Genomic DNA, 24,478 nt, shown 5'->3' on the forward strand with positions numbered 1-24,478 from the left:
GAAAGTGGGCTGGTTTCTTCACATATGGATAGCTGAATCAAAAAATTCAGACACTTTGAAAAGTGATTGGAAACTCCTTTAAGGACATGACAGGTATTTTTATGAATTTCTGTGCTGTATAATAGACACAAATATATGATTAACCATTTGATAATTGTCACAAGATGGTAAAAACTTAGTAGAATTTCCCAGGAAAGAATCGTCCCTCACCACGAAATGTGAGAGATTGAGAATTTTTTGCTGAGGAAGGTAGAAGTTGTCAAACTGCCACTTTATTAGTTTGCCATTGCCCTCAGACTCAAGAAGGCCAGGCTATGTATTGGAATTATTGTATAGAATATACACAAAGCCTATTCTTGATGGAATTATAAAGTTAGTACTACAGAAATATTTGTTAAAATTCGTTGGCTCTGTTAATAAATACAGTATTTTCTAAAAAAAGAAAAGGGTTCCTGAGGTTACATGTTAGTGTGACTGTTTTAGGTCTGGACATTTATTTGAAGTTTAAGACCCTGCTTTTATTTCCATAAATGATCTTTAGAAAATAACTTATCATAAAAATTGTTCATCTTGTATTCAGGTGTTTAGAATAACTTCATAACCATTAATGGTGATGGGTACCATCCAAACATATCTATGAGGGATGAAAGTATTGTCTCTCTTTTACAAATAAAGAACTGATGCAGAGTAAGTTTCTTGCTGAAACTCACACAAAAAACCAGTATCAAAGCCAAATCCCATGCCTTAACCCCAGGACCATTCTTCTACAGCTTCCTCCCACCTCCTTGTGTATATTCTTATTTAAATTTGATAGAAGGTATGACATTCAGTGACGCGCCCAAGCTTACCACAAGAAACTAATTTTCATTAGTAAAATAAACAGATAATACCAATATTTTGCCAGAATTTCGGTCAAATATAATATCATTGTAAAAATCCTAAATTAGACTTTTAAAATACTTAATATTAAAACCATAATTCTGAAATAATCTGAACGGTGGCATTTTGGCATAAAGTGACAGTAAGGGTATGTCTACACTACAAAGTTAGTCCGAACTAACGGCCGTTAGTTCAAACTAACTTCCATAGGTGCTAGACTAGCGCTCTGTTAGTTCGAACTTAATTCGAACTAACGGAGTGCTTAGTTCGAACTAGGTAATCCTCATTCCACGAGGATTAAGCCTAGTTCGAACTAGCTAGTTCGAATTAAGGGCTGTGTAGCCCCTTAATTCGAACTAGTGGGAGGCTAGCCCTCCCCAGGTTTCCCTGGTGGCCACTCTGGCCAACACCAGGGAAACTCGTCTGCCCCCCTCCCGGCCCCGGACCCCTTAAAGGGGCACGGGCTGGCTACGGTGCCCGTGCCAGGTGCAAGCCTGCCAGCACCCAGCCAGCAGACCCTGCACCTGGCATGGATCGAGCCACCCACCTGATGCCCTCCAGCCCTCCCCCTCTTCCCGGGACCAGGCTGGCGGCTCCCAGGAGCTTGCCCGGGACCGCAAGAGGCGGGCACCCGCCTGGGCTAGTGCGGACATTGTGGACCTTGTCCACAATCTCCGCACTAGGCACAGGAAAGTGGCCAGCTAGGGCAGGAGAGCTGCCAGCCTGGCCACCCAGGAGCAGGTGTGCATGAAAATCAAGGGGGTCCACTGAGACTCCCGACCCTGAGCCCTGAGCGTACAATGGCCGTACTGGGTCAGACCAAAGGTCCATCTAGCCCAGTAGCCTGTCTGCTGACAGCGGCCAACACTAGGGACCCTGGAGGGGATGGACCGAAGACATTGACCAAGCCATTTGTCTCGTGCCATCCCTCTCCAGCCTTCCACAAACCTTGGGCAGGGACACCACTGCTACCCCCTGGCTAATACCACTCCATGGACCCAACCTTCATGACTTGATCTCATGTCCCTTTAAACTCTGTTCTAGTTCTAGCCTTCACAGCCTCCTGCAGCAAGGAGTTCCACAGGTTGACTCTTTGCTTTGTGAAGAACAACTTTCTGTTACTAGTTTGAAGCCTGCTACCCATTCCTTTCCTTTGGTGTCCTCTAGTCCTTCTTTATGGGAACTCAGGAAGAACTTTTCTGTATGCACCCTCTCCACTCAACTCCTGCTTTTAGAGACCTCTATCCTGTCCCCCCTCCGTTTCCTCTTTTCTAAGCTGAAAAGTCCCAGTCTCTTTAGCCTCTCTTCATATGGGACTTGTTCCCAACCCCTGATCATTGTAGTTGCCCTCCCCTCTCCCACCCTCTCTCTTCTCCTCTCCCACCTCCTTTTCCCAGTCTCCCCCAGTTTTGTTCAATAAAGACAGATTCCATTTTTGAACACAATTGTCCTTTATTTTGTACATCAAGAAAAGGCGCTAGGGAAGGGTAAGTGGAAGGAAGTGAGGGAGGAATGGGGTACGAGCCCCCGATGGGGAGGACTGGGCTGGCTCTGCGGGCTTCTGGGGGTGGAAGCTCTCCTGCAGCCCCCCAATTGCCCCCTCTCCCTAGATGGCAGCCTGCGGCAAGTGCAGCTGGGCTGATGGCCTAGTGGTGTGATGTGCCCAGTGTGGGTACTCAGGGTACTCCAAGCCAGGACTGCTTTGCAAGCGGGGAACCCCTGAGAACTGTCTGTCCGGGGTGGGGGTCGGGACCCTTTAAGCGCAGCCCTCGGCTAGCCCGAGACAGCATCTCCATGCTCTAAGTCCTCCTCTGATGCCCTGCCGGCACTGCTTCCGGCCATCCTTAAGCCCGGTTCAGGGTCCACTTAATGTGGACACGCTAGTTCGAATTAGCAAAACGCTAATTCGAACTAGTTTTTAGTTCTAGACGCGTTAGTTCGAATTAGCTTAGTTCGAATTAACTAATTCGAACTAAGTTAGTTCGAATTAGCACTGTAGTGTAGACGTACCCTAAGTTTGTAAGGAAATCATTTGGCCTTCAGTTCACTGAACAGAAAAAGCTGTTCATTTGGAAGGTTGATACTACGTGAGTGTCAGTGTGTATTGCTTTTATTCCTTTAAGCAGAGCTCTAACATGAAAAGTGCCCCCTTTTTCTTTAGATGCTTTCTAAGATTTTTAAATAGAGTATAACACAGAGAGTTAATAGTTTCTGTGTAGCATCTGAGGTTAAAATAATTGCAGGTGTTAAATGGGTGACAGATGAACAAAAATATACAACACAGCATTTGCAGTGAAGTCAAATTAAGATAGGTTGTTAGAATGATATACAAGGGGATGATCCAAAGCCCATTAAGTCAATGGAACAACTCTAAGGGTACGTCTACACTGCAACGCTACTGGAGTATCCCAAAACAGCTATCCCATGTCTTCACAGCAAGCCTATTATTTTGGGCACACTATTCCAACATCCCTGTAAACCTCATTTCTACGAGGAGTAAGGGACGTTTTGGAATAGCGCTTTATTTTGAAATGACTAAATAAGCTATTTTGAAATAGCATCGAAATAAGATATGCAATTTGTGTAGCTCAAATTCCATATCTTATTTCGAGTTACAGTGCTGTGTAGATACACCCTAATTGACTTCAGTGGGCTTTGAATCCAGCCCTCAGGCTGGGAAGAAATCAATGTGTTGAAACGTAACTGAAAATACCTTTTGAAGTGCCTATTCATTGAAGAGTAGTAGAGAGGTAGCCGTGTGAGTCAGATCTTGCTAAAACAAAAGGAAGTGGGTTTGGCCCACGAAAGCTCATCACCTATTTAAACCATCTTGTTAGTCTTTAAAATGCTACCTAGTTTTTCCTTTTGTTTTATTCATTGAAGTACAGAGTGAGATTCCTCTGCTGCTTCTATCCTTCCCTGCTAAAACAGCAGCATTCATAGCAAAAGGTTAGGACTGTTGACTGCCTTTAGATTTATTAGACCCACCACAGTTCTCCTCAAAAAATATTTGCTACAGGATGATTTTACATTTTTATAAGAAATTTTTTTAAGCCAGAGCAGAGCTTAAATAACAAAACATTAGTAACTTTTCCAGTAAAAATATTTTGCTTAAAAGTTTACCTTAAGAGGAGCCTGCTTGTTAGTGCCCTGAATATGTACCAACTTTATAAAATATTTAGGCTTGAAGTTTTGACCCAATGACTGGAATTGTACACGGAAATTACAACATTGTGAACTTTTCAATAAGTTTCCTATTCTGCTTCCAAGACCTTGATTCCAAGACCATGATCCTACCATATTGGAGACTGAATTTGTACCTTCCCCTTGAGGCCAGCAGATGCTGAGATGTGACTGCTCAAGGGAAAGGCCTTTTGTTTAAAGCTTGGAGGTCCAGTGCCTCTGTGACATTCTGAGATTCACCGAGGCCAGCGAGGAGCTCAGTCATTGTCTGCCTTGTAGCCCTGGTTATCTTGTGTGACTGTGCAGCACTGGGTCAGAGCTCTTACCTCAGCAGCCCATAAGTCTCGCCATAGATTTGCCCAACGTGAATACTCTTTGCAGGCTGACCTTAGTGCTTTCCAGGTCCGAATTCACTCTAAATCATTCTTCTTTCAAGGTCCAGGTCTTCTCACTAGGGTCCAGTCCCTCTCACTAACTAGATCTTCTCAGAAAAAGTGTTGGGTTTGCTGCCTCTATAAAGACAGTAGAACGTTCACATCTACCATCTGAGCAGGATCACACACTTCACTGAACTGTACCAGCACTGATGATTCATAAGGACAGCAAAACAAATGTAGTAACAAAAGAGGGCAGATTAAGTGATGCCCAGTAAAAGGAATAAAGGTAGAGATGACTACATGCAAATAAAAGTGAACCCATTTATCTAAAATTTAATCTAGCAAACTACACTTTTTGTGGGTGAGAGAGAAACGGACTTGAACAGTGTTCCTAGATTTTTACTGGCCTTTCTAATCAGGATCCATCACAGTGATCAAAGTGAGCTGCACAATCACAAGACACACAGGATTACAAAGCAAGTATTACTAGCCTGAGTGAACCCCAAAACATCACAGCCTTCAACTCTAACTTTTAAAATAAATCATAACTATCAGCATCTTCAGCAGAGACCGCTGATCATGAATGGGGACAATAATGTGTCATGGCCATATTTTTATTGACTTCTTTCCCTAAAAATAATAATGACAATACAAAGGTTAATATAAATGGCTGAAGTACCCTGGCAAATACTTATTGTCAAAATAAATATTATGGGTGATTTTTTTGAAGCCTCTGTTAATAATTAAACTGCCATGGATTTATGCTTTCAGAGTACGAAATAGAAAGATCATTTTTTCTCCGGATGAAGTGTGTCTTGGCCAAGAGGAATGCAGGGTTGACGTGTAGCGGCTACAAGGTAACGTGCTGAAGCTTTTTGATATTTAAAGAGTAACAGGTTTTCTTATATGGGATAGCTATAAAGCAAAGTCTGCTGCAGAAAAGCATCAGAATGCCACCCGTAAGTGCAGATTTTCTTATTAATGCAACAGTATATCCTGAAACTATGGGCTAGATTTTGGTACCCTTATTCATCCTGAACAGCACAGAAAATAATCTCACTCAAATCAGTGGGACTGCCTGTGGAGTTAGGTACTATTCAGGATAAATATGGGTATCAGAATATGCTCCCCACATGCCTGCAGATTTTAATTCAGGATTAATATCTACCACCATCTCAGGATTATCATCAACCTCTCAGTGTACATTGTTTTAATATCAGAGGGGTAGCCATGTTAGTCTGAATCTGCAAAAGCAACGAGGAGTCCTGTGGCACCTTATAGACTAACAGATTTATTGGCACATAAGCGTTTATGGGCAAAGACCCACTTCATCAGATGCATGCATGCATCTGACAAAGTGGGTCTTTGCCCACGAAAGCTTATGCGCCAATAAATCTGTTAGTTTATAAGGTGCCACAGGACTCATCGTCGCTTATTGTTTTAATAGTTACTGCTCTTGAACATGGGTGATGGGAAATGCTGTAATACTAATTTCAGCTTTATTTTGCCTGTGGATATATGTTTAGCTTATGGGAGAATAAATGCACAGAGTTCTACGGCAGATAAATGTGTACACCTCAAAGTGACCTGGTATTTTTAGAGTTCTCCTATGGTGCAGACATTTATCTACCCATTTAAACATGAACAATTATTTCTGTAAGTGTAGTCCCCATTACTCACCTGTCCTGCAATGTAGGTTGTTCTAGCCCCCAATTTATATTGAAACATGAGTATGTGGTTGCATTCCTTTTTTTCTTCTAAGGCCGTGTCTACACTGGCACGTTGTGTCGTCAAAAATGCCTTTCCTTGACAAAACAGGGAGGGTATGTGTACACTACAAAGTTAGTTTGAACTAACGGATGTTAGTTCGAACTAACTTTCATAGGCGCTACACTAGCGCTCCGTTAGTTCGAATTTAATTCGAAATAACGGAGTGCTTAGTTCGAACTAGGTAATCCTCATTCCACGAGGATTAAGCCTAGTTTGAACTAGCTAGTTCAAATTAAGGGGTGTGTAGCCCCTTAATTCGAACTAGTGGGAGGCTAGCCCTCCCCAGGTTTCCCTGGTGGCCACTCTGGCCAACACCAGGGAAACTCGTCTGCCCCCCTCCCGGACCCGGACCCCTTAAAGGGGCATAGGCTGGCTACGGTGCCCGTGCCAGGTGCAAGCCTGCCAGCACCCAGCCAGCAGACCCTGCACCTGGCACGGATCAAGCCACCCACCCGATGCCCCCCAGCCCTCCCCATCTTCCCGGGACCAGGCTGGCGGCTCCCAGGAGCTTGCCCGGGACCGCAAGAGGCGGGCACCCGCCTGGGCTAGTGCGGACATCGTGGATCTCGTCCACGATCTCCGCACTAGGCACAGGAGAGTGGCCGGCTTGGGCAGGAGAGCTGCCAGCCTGGCCACCCGGGAGCAGGTGTGCAAGAGAATCAAGGGGGTCCACTGAGACCCCCGACCCTGAGCCCTGAGCTTACAATGGCTGTCCTGGGTCAGACCAAAGGTCCATCTAGCCCAGTAGCCTGTCTGCTGACAGCGGCCAACCCTAGGGACCCTGGAGGGGATGGACCGAAGACAGTGACCAAGCCATTTGTCTCGTGCCATCCCTCTCCAGCCTTCCACAAACCTTGGGCAGGGACACCACTGCTACCCCCTGGCTAATAGCACTCCATGGACCCAACCTCCATGACTTGATCTCACTTCCCTTTAAACTCTGTTCCAGTTCTAGCCTTCACAGCCTCCTGCAGCAAGGAGTTCCACAGGTTGACTCTTTGCTTTGTGAAGAACAACTTTCTGTTACTAGTCTTAAGCCTGCTACCCATTACTTTCCTTTGGTGTCCTCTAGTCCTTCTTTATGGGAACTAATGAAGAACTCTTCTGTATGCACCGTCTCCACCCAACTCCTGCTTTTAGAGACCTCTATCCTGTCCCCCCTCCGTCTCCTCTTTTCTAAGCTGAAAAGTCCCAGTCTCTTTAGCCTCTCTCTATGTGGGACCTGTTCCCAACCCCTGATCATTTTAGTTGCCCTCCCCTCTCCCAGCATCTCTCTTCCCCTCTCCCACCTCCTTTTCCCAGTCTCCCCCAGTTTTGTTCAATAAAGACAGATTCCATTTTGGAAGACACGTTATCTTTATTTTGTACATCAAGAAGAGGGGCTAGGGAAGGGTAAGTGGAAGGAGGTGAGGGAGGAATGGGGCACAAGCCCCCGATGGGGAGGACTGGGCTGGCTCTGCAGGCTTCTGGGGGTGGAAGCTCTCCTGCAGCCCCCCAATTGCCCCCTCTCCCCAGATGACAGCCTGCGGCAAGTGCAGCTGGGCTGATGGCTGAGTGCTGTGATGTGCCCAGTGTGGGCACTCAGGGCACTCCAAGCCAGGACTGCTTTGCAAGCGGGGCACCCCTGAGAACTGTCTGTCCAGGGTAGGGGTCGGGACCCTTTAAGCACAGCCCTCGGCTAGCCTGAGACAGCATCTCCACGCTCTAAGTCCTCCTCTGATGCCCTGCCGGCACTGCTTCCGGCCATCCTTAACCCCGCTTCAGGGTCCACTTAATGTGGACGCGCTAGTTCGAATTAGCAAAATGCTAATTCAAACTAGTTTTTAGTTCTAGATGCGTTAGTTTGAATTAGCTTAGTCCGAGTTAACTAATTCGAACTAAGTTAGTTCGAATTAGCGCTGTAGTGTAGACATACCCTGAGAGAGTACGCACACACTACAATGCAACTTTTGTCAGGAAAAACACTCAGTTTTGGTGACAAAAAACTTCCACACCTGCAAGACACTTTTGTCTTTTCTGCACCCTTTATTCTCGACAGAGAGCCACTGTGGACTCTGTTGTTTGCTTTGTCAAGAGAACTAGCATCCACCAGTATCCCACGATGCCTGTCCTGATGGCTGTGCTCCAGTGTTTTGTGATCTCTATGCCCTGCAGACATGAGTGCCTCCCTCTGATGACAATTTATCAGCAAGCAGAATCTTGTGCCACTGTCCCTCTTGAAGCCCTGCTTTTCTAGAATTGCTGTAACTCTGCTCTCAAGAAAGTCAGTGCCTTCAAAGATAGTCAGTGCTCAGCACTTCAGAAAATATCCGCTGCATAGCCTAAGTGCAAGGGAAACCAAATATGCCTAATTGTGAGGGAACAAGGAGGGAGATTTTAAGTATGTTGTTATCACTGGGTTATTATTGGCTACCATATTAATTAATGTTTGAATGGGAGAGCTTTCAGAGGAATCTATTTCTAGCTATATAGATAACGGATTGCCAAGGATTGCTTAAGGCAGTGGATACATGCTACTTTTTACAGGAAGAATGTACAAGTCAAAACAAAGGAACTTTACAAATAAACTGAAGGATGTATAGAACGTGTTTTTGATATTTGATACTTGTGGAGTTTCCCTCATGATATATGGAACAGAACCTTGCCAGAATGTACATAAGAACATTTTGCTACTAAGAACATTTTGCATTTATCTTTGTTGCCCAAACCATTATTTATCCCTTCTTACACTTTAAATAGCTAATTTTTAACACCAGAGAGATGCGTGCAACTCTCGTAGACAGCAATGTTGTACCAAATAAAAGCAAGTAGGATCTTATGAGGGGGATAAGGCAAAAAGCCACATTTATTGTAAAGATAATACTAAAAAAATAAAGAAAAGATAGAAGCAAACAATGTTGTTTAACTACTTAACCCTTCATCATAGAATCATAGAATAATAGGACTGGAAGGGACCTCAAGAGGTCATCGAGTCCAGCCCCCCGCCCTCAAGGCAGGACCAAGCTCCACCTACACCATCCCTGACAGATGTCTATCTAACCTGTTCTTAAATATCTCCAGAGAGGGAGATTCCACCACCTCCCGTGGCAATTTATTCCAATATTTGACCACCCTGACAGTTAGGAATTTTTTCCTAATGTCCAATCTAAACCTCCCCTGCTGCACTTTAAGCCCATTACTCCTTGTCCTGTCCTCAGAAACCAAGAGGAACAAATTTTCTCCTTCCTCCTTGTGACACCCTTTTAGATATTTGAAAACCGCTATCATGTCCCCCCTTAATCTTCTTTTTTCCAAACTAAACAAGCCCAGTTCATGAAGCCTGGCTTCATAGGTCATGTTCTCTAGACCTTTAATCATTCTTGTCGCTCTTCTCTGTACCCTTTCCAATTTCTCCACATCTTTCTTGAAATGTGGCGCCCAGAACTGGACACAGTACTCCAGCTGAGGCCTAACTAGTGCAGAGTAGAGCGGCAGAATGACTTCACGAGTTTTGCTTACAACACACCTGTTGATACAACCTAGAATCATATTTGCTTTTTTTGCAACAGCATCACACTGTTGACTCATATTCAACTTGTGGTCCACTATGACCCCTAGATCCCTTTCTGCCATGCTCCTTCCTAGACAGTCGCTTCCCATCTTGTATGTATGGAACTGATTGTTCCTTCCTAAGTGGAGCACTTTGCATTTCTCTTTATTAAACCTCATCCTGTTTACCTCTGACCATTTCTCTAACTTGCTAAGGTCATTTTGAATTATGTCCCTATCCTCCAAAGAAGTCGCAACCCCACCCAGTTTGGTATCATCTGCAAACTTAATAAGCGTACTCTCTATCCCAATATCTACATCATTGATGAAGATATTGAACAGTATGGGTCCCAAAACAGACCCTTGAGGAACTCCACTTGTTATCCCTTTCCAGCAGGATTTAGAACCGTTAACAACAACTCTCTGACTACGGTTATCCAGCCAATTATGCACCCACCTTATCATGGCCCTATCTAAGTTATATTTGCCTAGTTTATCAATAAGAATATCATGCGAGACCGTATCAAATGCCTTACTAAAGTCTAGGTATATGACATCCACCGCTTCTCCCTTATCCACAAGGCTCGTTATCTTATCAAAGAAAGCTATCAGATTAGTTTGGCATGACTTGTTCTTCACAAACCCATGCTGGCTATTCCCTATCACTTTATTACCTTCCAAGTGTTTGCATATGATTTCCTTAATTACCTGCTCCATTATCTTCCCTGGGACAGACGTTAAACTGACCGGTCTGTAGTTTCCTGGGTTGTTCTTATTCCCCTTTTTATAGATGGGCACAATATTTGCCCTTTTCCAGTCTTCTGGAATCTCCCCTGTCTGCCATGATTTTTCAAAGATCATAGCTAAAGGCTCAGATACCTCCTCTATGAGCTCCTTGAGTATCCTGGGATGCATTTCATCAGGACCTGGTGACTTGCTGACATCTAACTTTCCTAAGTGATTTTTAACTTGTTCTTTTTTTATTTTATCTTCTAAACTTACCCTCTCTCTGCTTGTATTCACTACGTTAGGCACACCTCCAGACTTCTCCGTGAAGACCGAAACAAAGAAGTCATTGAGCATCTCCGCCATTTCCAAGTTTCCTGTTACTGCTTCTCTCTCCTCACTAAGCAGTGGGCCTACCCTGTCCTTGGTCTTCCTCTTGCTTTTAATGTATTTATAAAAGGTCTTCTTGTTTCCCTTTATGCCTGTAGCTAGTTTGATCTCATTTTGTGCCTTGCCTTTCTAATCTTGCCCCTGCATTCCCGTGTTGCTTGCCTATATTCATCCTTTGTTAGTTGTCCTAGTTTCCATTTTTTATATGACTCCTTTTTTATTTTGAGATCGTGCAAGATCTCCTTGTTATGCCAAGCTGGTCTTTTGCCATATTTTCTATCTTTCCTACACAGCGGAATTGTTTGCTTTTGGGCCCTTAACAACGTCCCTTTGAAATACTTCCAACTCTCCTCAGTTGTTTTTCCCTTCAGTCTTGCTTCCCATGGGACCTTACCTACAAGTTCTCTGAGCTTATCAAAATCTGCCTTCCTGAAATCCATTACCTCAATTGTGCTGGTCTCCCTTCTACCTTTCCTTAAGATCATGAACTCTATTATTTCGTGATCACTGTCCCCCATACTGTCTTCCACTTTCAAGTTCTCAACTAGTTTCTCCCTATTTGTTAAAACCAAATCCAGAACAGCTTCTCCTCTGGTAGCTTTTTCAACCTTCTGAAACAGAAAGTTGTCTCCAATGCAGTCCAGAAACTTATTGGATAGCCTGTGCCTCGCTGTGTTAGTTTCCCAACATATGTCTGGATAGTTGAAGTCCCCGATCACCACCAAATCTTGGGCTTTGGATAGTTTTGTTAATTGTTTAAAAAAGGCCTCATCCACCTCTTCCACCTGGCTAGGTGGCCTGTAGTAGACTCCTAGCATGATATCACCCTCGTTTTTTACCCCTTTTAGCTTAACCCAGAGACTCTCTACACAGCTATCTCCTACATTCATCTCCACTTCAGTCCAAGTGTGTACATTTTTAATATACAAGGCAACCCCTCCTCCCTTTTTTCCTTGTCTGTCCTTCCTGAGCAAGCCGTACCCTTCCATACCAACATTCCAATCATGCGTCCCATCCCACCAGGTTTCTGTAATACCAATGATATCATAGTTGTATTTGTTGGTTAGCAATTCCAGTTCTTCCTGCTTATTACCCATACTTCTCGCATTTGTATATAGGCATCTAAGATACTGATTTGATCTTGCCTCCCTGTTGTGCCCTGACCCTCCTTTCTCCTTGCCATTATAGGCCGTAGTCCCCCCATTTCCAGCCCATCTCCCAGTCCCGCACATGCAGCACTTACCTGTGGGCTTTGCTCACCTGCCCCCAACAAACCTAGTTTAAAGCCCTCCTCACAAGGTTAAGCCAGTCTGTGTCCTTATACATATAAACATTCATTCATCCATTCATTCAGGTTCTGTGTATTGTTATAGTTACCAGCCTGGAAGTTGCTTGTGACAGAATACTGGCCAGGTATTCTGTACACAAGTGATGGTAGTGGGGAGCGAAGTCCTGATCAGATGCGCATCTGAAGCTCCTGGTAGGCTGGCAGCAGAACCTTGGACTCTGACTCCATAGTTTTTTAGTCCAGTTCTTGTAGGAATTTCTTCCCATGCTAGTCTATGGAAATTGCTGCATCATGCTGATGTTTCCAGGGTGGCTGCCAGGTGCTCGTCAGTGATCTCATCGGGTGGACCTCCAGTACTTGGTTTTCTCCACTTAACACCTTTTAGTTGCACTGGCACCTGATTCCTTCTTCAGCCCTTTGTTGCTGTATTCTCAGGCTGGCACCTCACAGAACCATTCATTCATCGTCCAAGCACTCTCTCTCTTACATACATTCCTTAATTAATGTTTCCCATACAATATTTTTGTATAATAATAACTTTACATATATCAGAGTTGTAGTTACAAAAAGTTTCTGGGTGGTATTGCTTAAAACATTCTCTGAGTTCTGAGTAAAGTTACAATGTTTTAAAGAGAACAGGCGTCAATTAAGTAACAATGCCCTTAGTCAATTACAGGGCTTGGCTCCCATAGCAGTTAGTGGTTTGACAATGCATTGTTACAATGTATCTTTGCAATGTCAATTTCAAGCAGCCCCCTTGCACAAACTTGAGCATGCCCTGGAGCACAGAAGGGGGGGGTGCTGTTTCTGGCTACATAGGATTATATTCTTAACAGTTCTAAGTTACATGACCTAATACATTATATTCTAAAGGGGCAATAATAATGATAAATCTAAACATTTAACAATCTTAACAAATAATAATAATAATAAGAAGAATTAATAATAAATCTAAACACTTTAAGTTGTGGGGAAAAAATTATGGGGAGTCACTTCCATTTGGGGGAATCACATTTTTAATACATTAATATGTTATCCCTACAGCAACTGGAATTATGTATATGTATGCGAGGCTAGAATTTGGCCCCTAGGTATTGACATTGTTAATTTGCCAACAGAGACCAACCAATCCTGACTGGAAAGAAGCAATTTTTATAATGTGTCTAATATATACTTATGAATAGATCCCTTATTATAAATGATTAGAATGTATTTGTTTTTCATCATAAAGAAAAATACATTCATTAGAAGTAGTTTTAATACATCAAATTGGCTGTTAAAGTAGAGCGTGGAATATAGGCAGTCCCCGGGTTACGTACAAGATAGGGACTGTAGGTTTGTTCTTAAGTTGAATCTGTATGTAAGTCGGAACTGGCATCCAGATTTAGCCGCTGTTGAAACTGATCAGTTCTGACTTACATACAGAATCAACTTAAGAACCCCAAGCGTCCCCAAGTCAGCTGCTGCTGAAACTGATCAGCAGCTGATTCCAGGAAGCCCGGGGCAGGGGCAGAGCAACTCTGCCTCGGGCTTCCTGTAGTCAGCGCTGGTCAGTTTCAGCAGCGGCTAAATCAGGACGCCTTGGGCGGAGCAGCTGGGGTGCCGCTCCTCGGCACTACTGGACCAACCCACCAGCACCCCATCTGCTCTGCCCCAGGCGTCCTGATTCAGCCGCTGCTGAAACTGACCAGCAGCGGCTGAATCAGGACCAGAGCAGCTGGGGTGCTGCTGGGTTGGTCCAGTAGCGCCCAGAGCGGCGCTGTGGGACCAAACGGCAGCGCCCCAGCTGCTCTGCCAAAGGCGTCCGGAGAAAAGCCTAGTCTGCTGGGGGGTGGGGCGTACTAGCTGTGCCCCCCCCCCCCCACCCCAGCAGACCAGGAAGACACGGGCGGCGGACCGAGATGCACCGCGGTCCGCCGCCTGGGTCCTCCGCGGCTTTGCTCCCAGTCTCCCTGGTCTGCTGGGAGACCAGCAGACCAGGGAGACTGGGAGCAAAGCCTCTGAGGACGCCGGCAGCGGGACAGCCGCGGGGTGTCTGGACTGTCCCGCTGCCGGCTTCCCCCGCGGCTTTGCAGACCAGGGAGACGCGGAGAAAGCCCCGGAGTACACGGGCGGCAGGACCGCGAGGTCCCGCAGTCCGTGTACTCCGGGGCAGCCCTGTTCGTAACTGCGGATCCGACATAAGTCGGATCCGCGTAAGTCGGGGACTGCCTGTACATATGTCTGTTGTGTAATTGTTACCATCTAAAGCAAATTCCAGTGTATTTGGTTAATGCATAACAATTCTTATGGTATCTACATTAAATGTATATTATAGAGCCTTAATTTACAGCATTTACTGAAGAGCAGTCCATGTGGTAACAGGGCCCTTGAATTGTTAACACCAAATTACTATGTGCTGTTGGCAGTAATGCGGGCACACAACCTAACTCCATTTCTACTTAGAAATAAAATGCTCAGCAGCTTTAAACTATATAGCCAGACAAATGGAGTTCAGAGAAACTGCTTATATTACCATTGAAATAGATGCAGGAAAGACTGAGAAATAGATGCCAACAAGATGCATCTGTAACACCTCTTTCTTTACCTTCAAGTATTTACTATGCTTTCTTTACTTGGTAGGTGATCCATTGCAGTGGCTATTTGAAGATACGTCAGTATATGCTGGACATGTCCTTATATGATTCTTGCTATCAAATTGTAGGACTGGTGGCTGTGGGTCAGTCTTTGCCTCCCAGTGCAATCACTGAGATCAAGCTTCACAGTAACATGTTCATGTTCAGAGCAAGTCTGGACTTAAAACTTATATTCCTTGATTCCAGGTAAGCAAAATCATTTGGTTTCCATCATGTAGCATCTGGAAGTTGTTTTGTCAAAGTATTAGGGTTTCTAAATACACCTTTAAAATGAAGTGTATTGAATTTTTTTTAATGATTACATTATCAATTAGAATTGAACTAGAGCACTGTAAAAGTATGTGGAAATTTCATCCTCAGAAAATAAGGCAGTGTTTTAACTTTAAAATATCAAGCCTGTGGAACCTGTTTCTATACTAGAGTTATTTGTGTAATGGTGTGTCCAGAGGCCTTAACTGAGGTCGGTCTAGGCATTGTGCTAACACAGTAAAACACTTCATGTCCTGAAGAGTTTAAAATGTTAGCAGGCACGTTAGATTAAAAAATGAAAAAAAGGGAGCACTGTTATGCCTCTCTTACAGGTACTGAGGCACAGAGATATTAAACGACTTACCCAAGGTGCCACAGGAAGTCTGTGACAGAGCTAGGGACTGAATCCGATTTCCCAAGTCCTAGTTCAGTACCTTAGCTGAGAGACTAATGTTCCTAACCTTGCCTACATTTTTGACTTATGAAATGATACACGTGACAGAACTGTCAAATGGAAATTAAAAAAAACCCATTATATTCAATCTCTTCAGAAAAAGAGTAGCTATTGGGACACCTTGCAAGACTGAGTAGGGCACAAGCTCTGCCTGGATTTATGGGAAATAGCCAACAGAACTATCTCAACACACTCTACTGATAGAACCAATTTGGATACTAAGAACTCCCACATGGGCAACTGAAAAGCACAGATCAGAGCTCAGGGACACATGAAATCAGTCATCTTTTTTAAACAGAATTATGCCTTATAATATAGCTTGATTATTTGTATGATCCAATTTTAGACATCTCCAGGGAAGACCCTTCTATCAGATTTCTAGTCTGATAGGTTTAACTACCGACAGGCAGATAATGCTAAAAACAATACAAAAAAACCTTCCACATTACTAGGACAGTGGAACAAAATTTTACCTAGTTTTTCACTTCCAAGACATGCTGTAGTTTCAAGGAAAAAGTCTATGTCCAATCCACAGGAGAAGTTTTTTTTAGGGCAATTTAAACATTCATAAGTATATTGTGTCTCCAGGCTAAGCTCAATGAAACCTACTGCTGAAATGTAAGTTACAATTTCATGTAGGTTTTCACTTTATTTTTTTGCATGTTAAATGCAACACATCCGGTTGCTAAGCACTGAAATCTGGTCTACTCTACCAAATTAAATCTTAACTATATTTGCTCAGAGTTGTGAAAAATGTGGTGCTCTGTGTAATCTAGCTAAGCAGCCTAAGCCCCGGTTATAGACACTGTTAGGATGCCAGAAGAACTCTTCTGTTGACATAGTTAGTTACCACCTCTCAGAGATGGATTTTCTCTCCAATGATGGAAGAACACCTTTTGCCATTGTAGTAAGTGTCTGTACTACAGTGATGCAGCTGCAGTATTGAATGTGTGCTGCTGTAGCATATCTAATGTAGATATGGCCTAAGATTGAGCATTAGGCTTGTACATGGCAGAGCTAAGATAAGGATGAAGTGCTCTAATAGGACCTCGAGAGGTCATCAAGTCCAGTCCGCTGCCCTCACATTAGGGCTAAACTCCAGCTACGCTATCCCTGACAGCTGTTTATCTAACTTGGTCTCAAATATCTCCAATTATTGAGATTCCACAACCTCCCTGGAAAATTTATTCCAGTGCTTAACCTCCCAGACAGTTAGGAAAGTTTTTCCTAATGTCCAACCTAAGCCTCCCTTGTTGCAATTTAAACCCCATTGCTTCTTTTCCTGTCCTCAGTGGTACCAGATTTGCCTGTTATTCTTGGGTATGCTCATTTTGTTAGAGTTAACCTCCTACATAAGAGTAACCCTGTCAGTATGCTGCTTGTGTTACTGGTATTTTTATATGGAGCTTTACTTTTCCCTTCTATCCTCTTCCAATGGAGCTCTCCTGCAGGATATGCTCCCCAGGACTGGGTTCTTCCCACCCTAGAATCAGAAGAACTTCTGAGAGAGAACTGGTTACTCAGCACTCACAAGCTGACCCTTATATGTCCCTGGATTCAGTAGGCTGGCTTGCATAGCAGTACCAAGCTGTGACCCTCATGTGCCCTTGGACTTAGTGGCCTGGGTTTAACAGCAATATAAGCTGTTGCCCTTATAAACCTCCCTGTTCCCACTTTCCCACCACAATCGTTCTGCTAATAACTTACTTGATGAGCAAACCCCACAGGATTTTTGGACAATACAGGGATCTTTAGCTTAAGTACAAGGAACATTGTTGCAGAGTGAATGGGGAAGCCAAAACAACACCCCCAAGGTGAGGAGAGAAAAGCAACCAGCTTTAACACTTAATGTTATTTATTTGTAGGTAGTAACCATACAAGGGGAGCCAAACTTAAATCTATCTGTGTTAGGGCTAGCAAGCCATAATTTTGATTAACTAAGGCAGGGTAAGGAAGGCTAATACAGGGATGGGGAGAAGAGAGGTCTCATCACTCCGTGAAGTTTGAACTGATCGAGGTTCCCAGGTGGTCTAGAATGTTGCAGCACCCCAGCATGATCAGGTGAAGATGAAGTCCCAATGGAATTGATGAAGATTTTAGATCCAGGCATCAGAATACTTTACTTGACCATAGGTAGGGTTTTTTTGTAGGTTAAAGGGGGAGGGGACACTAAATTACTCCCCTGAACCATCTGTTTACCCATAAACAAATCTAAAGTTGTGTTGTTTAGGCTAGACAATAACAACTGATCATTCCTGGCTATGGGTTGGGTTCCTTTGAGGGAGCTCATAATGCAGTTAGGCAATTTCAGTATTTTGAATACCAGTAGAGAATTTATTACTAAAATTGGTCTGATAATTATTGATCTGGGTGTGAGCAGATGCGGGTTCATTATTATCTGGAGCAGAGGTTTCCCACCAGACAATGCTGTCTGGCTTTCTGTATCCCACAGTGCAGTGCTTGTTTTGGAAGTGCTGTTCTCCATTTTGTATGCTAATGGAGATGTCTTTCTGTCCTATCTTGGAAACAGCTAAGAGTGTTTTCTTAAGGGTAACACCATTTTCCAGAGGGGTTTTCTAGGTGCATCTTCTGCCTTTTTATTGCTTTGGCTTTAATTCAAGCAGAGGGAGGGAAGGATCTTCAGTGAGTGATGGAGCCTGGTTCTCCCAAGAACACTGAGCTGATAGGTAACATCAGATGTTAAGAACAAAAATTTGTCTCCCTCATCCTTGCAATGACCTTTTATGTACTTGAAAAAGGTGTTCATGTCCCTTCCTCAGTCTGCTTTTCTCTAGATTAAACAATTCATGTATTCAATTTTCCCTTAGCAGTCATGTTTTCTAGACTTTTTAAATCATTTTTGTTGCTCTTCTCTGGACTTGTTCTAGTTTGTCCACATCTCTCATGAGATGTTGGCACCCAGAACTGGCTACTGTTCTTCAGTTGAGGCATGGAGCAGAAGAACTACTTCTCATCCTGTGATTCAAAGTGGAGTTGGCTGGAGGCATGAGTGTTTTCATAAGAGAGAGTCTAATCAGAGATGCTGATAGGAACACAGTGAACAAAAGGTACTTTTAAACCACTGTAAAAGATACAGCCAGCACTGTGCCCACTCTTGCCAGCAAGCAAAAGGATGAGGTACTGCCCCTGTTCCACAAAGATGAACTTCTGGGCTGTGTCTACACTGGCACGATCTTGCACAAAAGCGGCCGCTCTTCCGCAAAAACTTGCTGCCTGTCTATACTGGCCGTGTGTTCTTGTGCAAGTAAACTGACGTTCTAATGTATAAAAGCAGGGCTTCTTGCTCCCGCTCAGGAAGAAGCCCTTTTGCACTAGAGCTGTTCCAGAAAAGGCCAGTGTAGACAGGCAACATGAATTTCTTGCTCAAGAAAGCCCTTGGTTAAAATGGCCATCAGAGCTTTCTTGTGCAAGAGAGCGTCTACACTGGCATGGATGCTCTTATGCAAAAGCACATCTCTTGCGCAAATGCACATGCCAGTGTAGACGCTCTCTTCTGGAAGAGTTTTTGCACAAGAACTGTTCCGCAAAAGAGTTCTTGTGCAAGAAGCTGCCAGTGTAGACATAGCCCTGGCGTATCCAGCATTATCAGTAGTGCTGGCCAGCTACTTTCCCTTGGCATGTGCCAGCCCGGCTGTCCAAATTATTATTACCTGTTGTGAGAGTATATTAGAGACAGGAAGGTATTGCTGTGTACTCTCATCTACAGTAGAGTCCGGGTTATCCAACATTTGGTAATCCGACATTCCGCTTTATTCGACCCTGCAGCTCCCAGGGATGAAGCGGTGCCGGCAGGAGCAGCATCAGCGGCTCCAGGAGAGCGACGGGGCAGCGAGCGGGACCATTCTCCCGGCCCGCACCCGGGACCTGCAGGGAAGGAAGAGGCCAGGGCCAGGCAGGGATGGGGACCAACCGGCGCCAGCTACAGTAGATTCCCTATCATCCGACATTTTCGGTAATCCGACCACCTGTCGGTCCCGTTTAGGCCTGATAATCGGGACTCTACTGTATTTGTAGTGTACCCACACAGGCAAGGGAATAATCATGCCCTACATGGTAATAGGAGAAGATGGCAAAATGTATCTGCCTTAAGGAGAAACAATTTCAGCTAAATTTAAACATACAGGATTTCATATAGCCAGATAGTCAAAATAGTCAAAAGCAATCTGTGGTATGTGTAACACTGACAGACCCCAATCATCTGTGTGTGTGTGTTTGGGGGCGGGGCGGGGGAAAGGGGAGAGGAGAGGGTGGATTGAACCTGAGACCTCTGTAGCTAAATACATGAGCTAAAAGCCACAGGTTCCTTGGCTAAGATGTAGTACAGACTCATTAGTCTCTCTAAGTGGTCCTAGTGGCAATAGATGGGACAGAGTACCACACCTAGGAGATGTGTATCCATTCATAGCCACGGTTTCAAGGGACATTGGAGGGGATAGTCGATAATTTTAGCCATCCCTGTTCCCCTTTGTATTTTCCTTGTCAATAGCCCCCTTTAACATCCCCAAAAGGATACCAGTGATGGTTGGAGTAGAAATAAATACAGCTGCAAAACTTTTTCAAACTCTGAGATAAGGAGTACTCAAATACCCATCAAGCAGGAGTACTGCGCCCTCCCCCCTCTGCACTCTTAAAGGGACAGAGAAGAGCCGGCATGCAAAGACGCTGGCTCAGTCTCCGGTCCCCCGCCAGGTCTCAGGACAACCCTCATGCTTCCTCTCTGTGTCTGTAAAAGGGACACAGCAGTGGCAGCCTGTCTGTCTCAGCACAGGCCAGCTGCCACTTCTGTGTCTCTTAAAAATGCAAAGTGGCAGCGTGAGGGTTGTTCTGATACCTGGCAGGGGACCAGAGAATGAGCCAGCATCTTTGCACTTCGGCTTCTCTCTGTCCCTTTAAGAGTGCAGAGAAGCAGCTGGGAGTTGTGCTCAGATGCAGCCTAAGCTGGAAGTGAGCACTTTAAGCACCCTTCCTTAACGACTAGTTGAGTAGTCCATGGAATTTCCATCGACTACTTGACTAATAAATTAATCGCTACTTAACATCCTTACTCGGGGGGGGGGGGGTTAGGGGTAGTTTGACCATTTTATGGGTATCTGCAAAGGAAAGGGCCTGCAGATGCAATATCTAGCAATGTTCAGATCCAGGATTTTCATTTGAGCTGGTCTTTGAGAATTAGTTAAGCAAGAAAGCCCCATGAAACCACTTTGTTTTAATTCCACTGAGCTCTGAGTGACGGATGTAAATGAAATCTGATCAGGGCTCAAGGTGCAGTAATTCAATGGCAGTTGAATGTACCCATCACAGTTACAGGGTAAACTCTCTCTTAAACCCATTTTAATCACTTACCAGGGCACCTGTTATGTGACACCACATCCAAGCTTCCTACACCTCATCCTGGATGCAACCTTGTGATCCAATTGACCTTAGATGGGGCTCTGGGGCTGTTTCTCAACTATGTTAACAGGCACAGCGGAGTGTGGCAGCTCCTAGCTGTTTCACTTGTGGAACCTGTTACCAGAATAGATTAAAATGACTCAGATCGGAGCTCCAGAACATAAGAACAGCCACACTAGGTCACACCAATGGGCTGTCTAGCCCGGTATCCTGTCTGCCCACAGTAGATAATTGCAGGTTTGAGAATACCCAGAACAAGGCAATTTCAAATGATTCATCCCCTGTTACCAAATCCCACTTTGTCAGTTGAAGGTTTGATGCCACCCAGCACACCACAGGGGCGTACCCCTGACACTCTCTCAGCTAATAGCCATCGATGGACCTGTCGTCAACAAGGATGTTAACTAGCAGTTAATAGACTGCTGGGGCTCGTGTACATTTCAAAGGAGGAATGTGGAACTCTGTGTGCAGCCTGGGGCCAGCGGGAAGTCCTGCTGATCCTCGTGCTGGAGTCCCCAACTGATCCCAGGCTCCACATGCACAGAACTGTACAGCTGAGCCAGGGGTCAGCTGTGTGGCAGCTGCCCCTTTGAATGCCGCCTCGGTGTTTCAAAGCAGCTGCGCCGCACAGCTGATTCTGGGCTCAGCTGTGCAAAGCTGCCGCTTTCAAGTACCCCCTCTTCCCCTCCCGTTGCTGCCTCTGCAGCGGGGCAGGAATCAACTAGTCGACTGACTATCTGATAAGCATTTGCTTATTGGATAGTTAACTAGTCAACTAGTCCTTAACAACCCTAGTCCTCGATGAACATATCTAATTCTTTGTTGAATCTAATTATATTTGTGGCCTTTACAACATCCCACAGCAACAAGCTGACAGGTTGACTGTGTGTTGTGTGATGAAGTTCTGCCTTCTGTTTGTTTTTAAACCTGCTGCTTATTAATTTTATTATGTGAAAGAGTAAACAACACTGGCCTAATACCATTCATGATTTTATAGACCACTGTTAAATACTTCCTTAGTCATTTTTTGTCTAAACTGACCTGAACTTTTTAAAAGCTTCGGAGGGATAGCCAGTCATTAAGATGTGGAAGATAATGCGATATCCCCATTTATACCATTTGCACAAGAGTTAAACTTGTGAATGAAGTTAAGTTCCAACCCTTCTCTGTGTATTTGGCTTGTGGAATTAGTCTGAAACAAAATGGCGACTTGGAGATCCCGTAATGAATGTCCAAGAAGATTAAAGTGTTCTCCAACACATTTTTGTGTATTGCCCTTTCAGATATCTGATTTGTGTCCATTAATTCTTTCCCATAGAGACTGTCCAGATTGGCCAGTACCCACGGCACTGGGGCATTGCTGACATTTGAAGCATAGATCACATTAGTAGATGTGCAGTTAAATGAGCCTCTGATTTGGTTGCTGATGTGATTGGGTCTAGTGGTGACATCGTTTGTGTAGATGTGTGGGCAGAGTTGGCACCGGGGCTGATTGCAGGGGTGGGTTCCTGGCTGATTATGATGGAGGTGTGTTGCATGGTTACTGAAAATAATTTGTTTGAGGTTAGGGGGTTGTTTGTAAGAGAGAATAGGCCTTTCCCCCAAGGCCTCTGAGAGTTATGGGTCATTTTCTAGGATAGGTTGTAGATTGTTGATTATGTGTTGGAGGGGTTTAAGTTGTGGACTGTAGATGTCAAGTGGAATTCTGTTCTTTTCTCTTGTGGGCCTGCCTTGAAGTAGTTCATGTCTGGGTACTTTGTCTCTGTCAGTCTGTTGTTTCACTTCTCTGGGTGGGTATTTCAGTTTTGATATACATCCTGTTTGTAATCTTCCTTCATAGACGTTAATCATTTTTACTGTCCTAATATATCTTCACAATAAGGTAAGCAGAACGGCACAGTGTGAGCATACTATGGATTTATAGAGTGGCATTATGAGATTTTCTGTTTTATTATCTATTCCTTTTCTAGTAGTTCCTAACAGCATTAGCTTTTTTTCTCTCCCAGAAGAACAAAGCCCATAAAGCAAAAGGTAAAACCAATTAAAGGTCTATACATCTAGGTCTGGTACATCTTAATCTTTCTGTGAAAAGCTTTTGTGATTTCCCCTCAACCAAGCTAACCACCCATCATCTCTTTCTGGAAGAAACAGACTGTCCTGATGACACTGGACTGTCCTTGTCAACCTGTCAGCTTTCACTGATACTCTAGGCAGTCCACTAGCCACTCACTCAACCTCCATGCTTTTCTAGGCCCAGGGTCCTCTAATGCAGTGATTCTCAGCCAGAGATACATGTACTCTTTTCCTCCTTTAACTTCCAGGCATTGCTGTCATTCCTTCTCCTTTCAGCTTCCAAAATGGAATAATTGCCTGCCATCCTTTAGGCTCTTGGCTTGAACATATTTATAAGACTGTGACCATGGCCACAGTAGAATTATTCTTTCTATGTTCATACATTTGCAAAGGCAAGTGAAAATGTGTCAGTATTAAAAAATAATAAAAAATTACATTGCCCACTCAACCAACAGCTCTTCAACTGGGTCCTTGTGAAGAGGTTGATGTATGTTAGTAGCCCCAACGTTGATGCTAATAAGATAAGCAAAGTAAAAATCGAATGCCAAAATAAATTAATGGACACTGTTCACTTCCTGGTGCACAACACTGCTGCACCTTGTATTTGGAAAGTGTGTCAAGGTTTTAAATTTCTGGAAAAGATGATTGTGTCTGTTTTCGCTGAAGCCTTTTAGCACTTGATAAGTTGGCAAAAGCAATATTAGTTTACTGAAACTGAATATTTCTGGATATGCTGCTTATGAGTCATCCCTTCCTCTTCTAGGGTGACTGATTTAACTGGATACGAACCCCAAGACTTGATAGAGAAGACCCTCTACCACCATGTTCATGGCTGCGATGTCTTCCATTTACGATATGCTCACCATCTCTGTAAGTAATTCGCATAATATGATTGGCTCAGACTTCTAGAGTCTGAAGTAGTCAGGAGTTCTGCAAACAGGTACTGTATGGTTCAAGGAAAACTAACCCAAAAAGGGCCAAATCTCAAATGGTCAGCACCCATCATTGAGACCAGATTTTCAGAAGTATTCAGCACCCATTCAGGTAGCAAATAAATGGTCTGGTTTTCAAATCATCCAACATGCTGTGTTCTTTTTAAAATGTATGTGGCTACTTATTTTGTTGCCCAAATGGGAGCAGAGCTGTTTTGAAAATCTGTCCCTGATTGTGGGTGCTGAATTCTCTTGAAAAATTGCTTAATAATCTTGGTTTGAGAAAAAAAAAAGTTGTGCGACAATTTCATGGTGTCTTGCAAGCACATTGATAATAATCAATGTATGTCTAAAATGCTGGAAGTAATAAAAACAAACATTCTGAAATGCATGTTCCTTAGTAGCATGTGAATGAGCATGGTATAAATAGTGAGCAACAAGAATGGTTAAAACAGGTATAAAATGTACAAATTTCTGTGCCTCCATAGAGCATTGTTATAACTCCCCCACCATCCATCAAAATTGCCTGAGTATGAACAGTAAAAGATTGGCAGATCTGAATGTACACAACTTAGACTCTA

At 44.0% G+C, this 24,478-nt stretch overlaps 1 protein-coding gene across 1 annotated transcript in view; it reads left to right on the plus strand.

Moving 5' to 3' along the window:
• SIM2 (SIM bHLH transcription factor 2) overlaps positions 1-24,478 on the plus strand; it is an 82,949-nt gene that overhangs the window by 40,554 nt on the left and 17,917 nt on the right. The window contains exons 5-7 of the mRNA XM_006125990.5: positions 5,211-5,296; positions 14,764-14,963; positions 23,729-23,835. Coding sequence (XP_006126052.2) covers positions 5,211-5,296; positions 14,764-14,963; positions 23,729-23,835 — 393 coding nt within the window. The remainder of the gene's footprint in view (positions 1-5,210; positions 5,297-14,763; positions 14,964-23,728; positions 23,836-24,478) is intronic.

Source organism: Pelodiscus sinensis, chromosome 1 (assembly GCF_052426305.1).
Source record: "Pelodiscus sinensis isolate ZL-2025 chromosome 1, ASM5242630v1, whole genome shotgun sequence".
Classification (NCBI taxonomy): Eukaryota; Metazoa; Chordata; order Testudines; family Trionychidae; genus Pelodiscus; species Pelodiscus sinensis.